The sequence below is a fragment of the Sinocyclocheilus rhinocerous genome, unplaced genomic scaffold, assembly GCF_001515625.1.
Source record: "Sinocyclocheilus rhinocerous isolate Xijiao unplaced genomic scaffold, SAMN03320098_v1.1 scaffold656, whole genome shotgun sequence".
Taxonomy (NCBI): Eukaryota; Metazoa; Chordata; class Actinopteri; order Cypriniformes; family Cyprinidae; genus Sinocyclocheilus; species Sinocyclocheilus rhinocerous.
Genome location: NW_015648010.1, coordinates 728,760 through 735,969, shown reverse-complemented (window position 1 = coordinate 735,969; position 7,210 = coordinate 728,760). Strand labels below are relative to the sequence as shown.

General features: G+C 35.6%; 1 protein-coding gene across 8 annotated transcripts in view; it reads right to left on the bottom strand.

The window, feature by feature from the left end:
* Nucleotides 1-7,210, bottom strand: part of LOC107709558 (Friend leukemia integration 1 transcription factor-like) — a 52,863-nt gene that overhangs the window by 31,104 nt on the left and 14,549 nt on the right. For 6 of the 8 annotated variants that reach the window (XR_001636507.1, XM_016514052.1, XM_016514053.1 and 3 more), the window contains one exon: nucleotides 4,568-4,771. Coding sequence is in view for 7 of the 8 variants with exons in the window: in XM_016514052.1 (XP_016369538.1) it covers nucleotides 4,568-4,771 (204 nt within the window). In the remaining variant the exon portion in view is untranslated. Of the gene's footprint in view, nucleotides 1-4,567; nucleotides 4,772-5,833; nucleotides 5,989-6,099; nucleotides 6,383-7,210 lie in introns of those variants that run through there. The other 2 variants (XM_016514055.1, XM_016514056.1) reach the window with 2 other exon arrangements.

Sequence of the window (7,210 nt, the reverse complement as noted above, 5' to 3'; positions counted from 1 at the left end):
TTTAAATTTTAGCAAGTCATTTTTGTTGTTTGTAATCTTTCAACACTTTCAAACAAGAAAAATTACATTTGTGTTTGCTACCTCAATTCAAATTTAAGTCAAAAAGCATTCTTAATTAATTTTTAACAAATTTTGTCCAACTATTTTTAGGAATTAAAGTAAACTTTTAAAAACATTCTTAATTCAGCTCTAAATTGCGCACAAGCCTATTATGAATATCATGAGGTTTTCATGCCATTAAAAACAGAATAATTAAAATATGCTAAACTACAAGTTCAATTTTTTCATGAATTTCAGCCTTATAATGAGATAATGAGATGTCTGTCTTTATTACAACCACCAGAGAGTTATGCTTTTTTATTTGAAGCCCCAAAAATAAATGTAATTGAATTCAGAAACTAAAAACACGTTCATCACAGAAGAGTTGCAGTGATTCAAGATGACGTCCCATTACTATCTGTATGTATTTGTGAGTATATATACATACAGTTACTCTGTGAGAGTAAGCACCTATTTCTGTGCATATCCAATCTTACTCCTAGAACCTTTCTAACAAACACACACACACACACACACACACACCCCTTTCCAGTGTGTGTATGTTGAGATAAAGGCAGCAGTTCAGCTCCGCTCCCCTCCTGCAATGAAATTCCAACAAATTCTCAAATTGCAGCCAAATTGAAAGCACATTGGCGAGTGAGCGGCAATCACTAATAAAATCTGAATAACTGACCAACAGCAAAGTCAAAACAAAACCACCTCCAGCACCATCGAGCTCCAGCAGCAGTACCTATTCACCAGCTTTGCATCTTCGGCTCGTTCTGATGCGTGTGTGTGTGTGTGTGTGTGTGTGTGTGTATTTGTGTACTGTATGAGTCAGCGTTTGCTTGCAGTTTGGCCAGAGACGGGACTCGACCCTGCCCTGCTCCGCTGTGTATAAGCAACGACACGGTGGAATGTTAATCAGACTCTATGTAAACACCACAGCATGTACACAGATGTGTATGAAATGATTACGCTGCCGACTGTCACACTGGCAAACAGCGAGCCGATGGATGCATGTGTGTGTGTGTGTGTGTGTGTGTGCGAGTGTGTTTGCGGATCCAGGCCCAGTGTGTGAGCAGAACCAGAAGGCTTTATTGTGATTGTGTTTGTTTGTGTTGCGAGAGGAAAGAGATCATCTTTGGTTTCAAACCCTGAGCCCCGGGGCTCTAAAGAACTCACGCTAGAAAACATATGGACCTACATACATGCACACACATGTAAACTACACGAAACATGGTCCTCTTAAAGAGACAGTTCACCTAAAGTAATGTACATTCTGTTATTTACTCACCCTCATGTTGTGGTTTATATTTTCAGAATGTTTCAACTTTTTGCTCATAAATAAGGTCGTACTTTTAACAGTAAAAACCTGTTAATTGGCTAACGGTGAGTTCCCTAACTCTAAAAACAGCAATATATCTAATGGGTCATTTCATGTAATTTCACAGTAAAATACATTTAAATTGTCAGCATTTTGGAAGTGAAAAAGAACAAGTCATCTTATAATTTACAGTGAAAAAAATGTAACTTGAAATTTACAGAATTGCCTGTTTGATAGCTCACATTTGAATTGGTTTTTTGTTGTTGTTTTTTTTAGTTACATATATTGGGTTTTTGTTACATCTTTAACATTGATTTATCTCTTTACCACATGTGTTCTTAGGGTGGTTGTCAGTATAAAATAAAATCATTATTTCCATTAATTATTTGCTGTGTTATTATTATTATTATTATTATTATGAATAATAATAATAATAATTTTATTTTTGTTATTATAAATGTCAATCTGTAGACTTATAAAGGTTCCAAAAGGGGGTCATTTCTGGTTCCCAAAATTATTTTTAGTGATCAGTTCTTTGGAGAATCTTGCAGAACCACCTTTTTTGTGTGTGAAGAACATTTTAATAATCTAGAGAAAAAAGAAAAAAGAAGAATAAGAAGCTTTTAGTGGAATGGAAAGGTTCATTGGAGGTTAAAATTTCTTCTTGCATCCAACATGGCAATAAATAACCTTTATTTTGAAGAGTGTGAAACTTTGAATTGCTGCTTCCATATTTTTTTAATAGTTTTTTTTTCTATGTAAATTTCACAGATTATTTTATTTTTTATTTTATTTTATTTTATTTTATTTTATTTTATTTTATTTTATTTTATTTTATTTTATTTTATTTTATTTTATTTTATTTTATTTTATTTTATTTTATTTTATTTTATTTTATTTTATTTTATTTTATTTTATTTTATTTTATTTTATTTTATTTTATTTTATTTTATTTTATTTTATTTTATTTTATTTTATTTTATTTTATTTTATTTTATTTTATTTTATTTTATTTTATTTTATTTTATTTTATTTTATTTTATTTTATTTTATTTTATTTTATTTTATTTTATTGAAAATCAGTGGGTTTCAATGGGTTGCTTTGGACCTTTGTTTTGGACCATTGTCTTTAATTTTATGGAAAAACACTGAGACATTTTTGAAGATAGCTCCTTTTGTGTTCCAGAAAGGAATAAAAAAGTATTCAAATAAATTGAGGGTGAGTAAATGATTTTTGGTGGGGTGAACTATGCGTTTAAAGTCACAAACAGGTAAAAGGAACACAAATGTCTTCTGGCCGAGAGTGAGTAGCCTCTGGTAGATTGGACCATTGCTCTTATTAATATTTAATTTTGACTCGGGACGTGTTCCAAGGCAATACAAATGGTGGAGCGAAGGATTACGAACCATTTCTTCTGTTTCCAAAACACACAGGCTAAATCAAAGAAAGAGCGGAAGGCAGATCCACAGTGCCCGGCGCATAAGCTCTGGCTCAGTCCCGGGGCATTCGTCCCTAATGAAAACTCCAAAACCGAGTTCTCTTAAAAAACAAAAAAATTAAAAAAACACCTGACAGCTCGCAGACAAGCCGGGCTCTGCCATACAACTCACAATGGCTCTCTGTTATACTCCGAGTCTGTATGCAGGCCCACAGCCTGGCCACCAGCACAAAACCGTTGACACCCACGGAATAAAGTTCCCATTACCTCACAGCAGAATCCATCACTATTTTTTAAGGAGGACCGTTTTAACCGCTGTTGGGACTCCACCCACCTCAGAAGCGGGCTGCTGTCACAATGTTTGGATGGGCCAGCTGCTCTCGCCATCCCAGCAAATTGCATCTAAATGCGCCCCTTCGGAGAATGCGTAGCTCTGTTTACTGACGCGATTCTCGTGCAAACAATTCACTCACAGATGCGGCGTGTCCTCCGACAGTTCGCTTATAGATGGCACTGATGTTTTAAAGTGGATGAGTGGACTTAGTTTTCGCCAAAGCCGTGGGATTCTAGCCAAAACATGCGGGGAAATAACATAAGAAGTCCTTTGGAAGAGAAATGGGGCAAGATGCCTCTGTTGTAAATTAGGGATAAACTTTCCCGTGCAGTGTGTAGGCAGGCATGTCTCCTGAGGCCATGCACCTGGGCTTCATCTCTCTAAGTCTGGGGCCGAGAGCGCTCAGGGGGAGATGCTCTGGACGGGATGGTTGCTGAAATTCATAATCATTGCGACTCTGCCAAACCAAATGCATCCAGTAAAAGTCAAGCAGGTGGAGCGAGACAGGAGTCCTCCCTACTAAAGCCTTCCAATGGAATAAAAAGTGAATGTAATGTGCAAACTATTAAAAAGTATGTTATAAAATATTGCTGTAAACTTGATCTCAGTGTGGTTTGAGTGACTAAAAACAATGACAGCAGCCATGTGGAATAAACTAGGCTCCATTTCGTGCATGGATAGTCATGCATTAAACAGTTACAATTACTTCCAAACATTTTACTGTTGTGGTACCATTATTACAAGCTTTTCTTAATAGTTTGGGAACAATTTATTGGTCAGTTGCTTGGCACCTCATAAATAGTCATAAACAAAATATAAACACTGCTCTAAAACGTCTTCGGGGTGATTTTTGATGAAATTGCAATTAAGCTGATTTTGTTTTGAAGTCGTTAATGCATTCTGTCATGAGACAGTCATACTAGTGTGAGATTAGTTATTAAGTTATATATTTATGTCTTAGGTACACAAGCTGTCACTGGGGCACTGTCCTTTCAAAAGTACACTTGTGTACCTAATTTACCCCTAAAGGGTGCTTATTAATACCTTAAACGTACATATTATTACCTTTTGAAAGGGTACACTCTCATAAAAAAGGTCACTGGAACGGTACACTTTCAAAAGTTACACCTTATTTACACCCAAACAATCGCATTTTAGTCCTTACAAGGTACATGTTTGTACCTAAAGTGTACATGTTAGTACCTAAATAGTACATATTATTTTTTCTACAGCTCTTGCATAATTTATTTTCTGAGAGTGTGACAAAAATATGAAAATATTAGGGTTACGATATATTCTGACATCATAAAGCGAGGCATTGAAAAGCAGTACACATTTGAAGGCACAAAAACACTAAGAGAATGGCAGCAAAAGTGAAAAACCCAAACTAGCCAATCTCAAACGAATACAAAGAGGTGGTGGACTTACTTTCCCTGAGGTAATTGAGATGTGAGAGCAGGACCTCCGTGTTATAGATGCTGGTAAGTCTCAGGAAGTCCTCTTTGCTCATCTTGCAAAGTTCTTTTCCATCTGTGTTGTGGAACATGGCTGTGTCGATCTCCTGAAGACCATACTCTTTAATGGCCCAGTCTAACCATTGCCGCACATGGTCTGGAGACCAGAGGGAAGGGTCTGGAATGGAAATAAAGTCACAAATTAGCTGGAGACTCAAGGATTAGATAGTTTACAGGCAGTTATCATTGGTTTATATCACCACTTTAATGCGAGGACTAAAGCAGTGAGCAGATCTTTTAGTTTCATTTACAGAAACATTCAGTATTTTCAGAGAAACAAAGTCATCATTTATGCTTTATTAGTGGCTGCAAATGGAAATCCAAAAAATAATGACTGTTCCAAACACACAAAGGGCATGCATTATTCTTATTTTCAATAGTATCTTTGTTTCTCCAGCAACTTTCATTAGGTTCAAGAGCTTGTAACACTCCAAAGAGAAAGGAAAAATTGAAATCGCATCATATGACCCCTTTAAGATTTTGTGGAAAATCAATTGCAATTTCAAGAAAATAATGACATGGATACTGTTGGCTGCTTATGTTTAGAAACAATATTTTTACAGTTCATTTTAGTGCAGCTTTTACACCTTAAAGAGACAGCTCACACATAAACACAAAAAGTCTATCATTATTTGCTCATCCTGCTGAAACCTGTTGATGGTCGCCATTGACAAAAAAAAAAAAATACTGTGGAAGTCAATGGCTACCATCATCATTCTGCAAAATATCTTCTTTCGTGTCCAACAGCTGAAATTCATACTGGGTTTGAACAGTTTGAGAGTGACGAAATAATGACAGATTTATTTATTTTTTTTTGGGGGGGGGGGGTAAACTATCCCTGTAAAAACAGCCTTTTTATAATTAAAATACATCTAATTTATTTTTTATTTTGATACCTCAATGGTACACAGTAATAATCATTTTTTTGAAGTTGCAAATAAAACAGGTTATTTGGAATATGTTTTAAAATAAAATACAATTTCAGCCTTTCTACTTCAAAATTTCACATTTAATTCAATTTGTTATTTGCTATGTTTTTTTTTTTTTGTAATAAATCATGAAATTTACTTACAATTTCTGAGTGAAAGTTGTTTCTACATCATTTTTCCAGTGTATTAAATTTGTGACCCTATAAATGCAGCATTCAATACGCAATCATGACGAGACGAAGTGCGAATACCTGCTGGGACGATAACTCTCCTCTCATTGGTTGTCATGTTTGGGGGCGGAGCACACTTCTCATCCATGTAGCCAGTGTAGCTCATCTGAGATGCGTCGGTCCCACCCACCATTTTATTGCATTTACCCACACTACAGTCCACCGGGGACTCTCTGCTAGAAAGAAAAAAACAGAGTCAGAACGGCTATTGCTTACTAATGCTTATTTCAGACAGAACAACTCACAAACACAAAATAATGGCAACAAAGGGGTTTTTTCTGCCATACCTGGATCCATTGATGTGGTCATACTCTCGTTTGACATGAACCCGGCCCGGCTGGTTGATCCACTCCTGCTGAGGGGGGATTGGGTTGATCTTGTGAGGCTGACCGTAGTCCTGTGCGCCGGACGCAGTCATGTCTGTCTTGGGTAAGGGAGCAGCAGCAGCGTACGGAGGCTCAAACAGAGACTGGTCTTCACTCACCACTGACAGCGCCTCCTGGAGGAGTGAACGGGCCGAAACTGTATCACTGTTTCTCATTAAAGCACAGAGCCAATGACAAATGACTTTCAGTTCATCATGTGTAGCCAGAATTAAGCAAAACAAATTGTAAATTGTTTCTTGCTGAAGGGCAGAATCACAGATGCTGGGTGCAAATGAAGCAGTGCAATTGATTGCTTACATGCACATAGCCACACTACTGCTACGGATACAGGGAAAATGACTTGAAGTCAACAAGGAATGTAACTTGTTTTTCTTCATTTGACATATTTCCATGTGAAATGGGATATTCAATATTGAAAACAAATGTAGAGAAGGATTTTTCCATTGAATTGCATAGAAAAATGAAGTCAGGTGGTTGAAGGGGAGGAGCTAAAAACAGGGATTTGTGATGTCAGCAGAAAGGAAAGTTGTTTCGGAGGTGGAGCAAGTTATTGTGTTCTGATAAAAGATTATGAATGCACTTTTTCTTGGAATAATGTGCACCAATGAATTAAGCACAGTAAAACCTAAAAAAAAGTGCATTATGAAAGTGAATGGGGTAGTACATTTCAATTTCATGTGGAATTGTATGTACCAGGTGGTATTGACAAAAAAATAAAAAATAAATAATAATAATAATAAAAAAAAAATAATAATAAATAAAAAAAAAATAATCATCTGTCACATGCTTTAGGGATATGACTGTCTGCAACAAAAAAAAAATGTGTAGAAAACTTTTCATTAAGAAATTGCTAGTAAATTTCATAAAATAAATAAATAGCAAATTTCACAATTAAATATGAATAATTGTCAAGATTTTAATAAAAAAAAACTGAAATTTTTTTTTTCTTGTAAAACATACTCCAATAATCATTGCCTTAATTACAACTTTGAAATATATATATATATAGTAT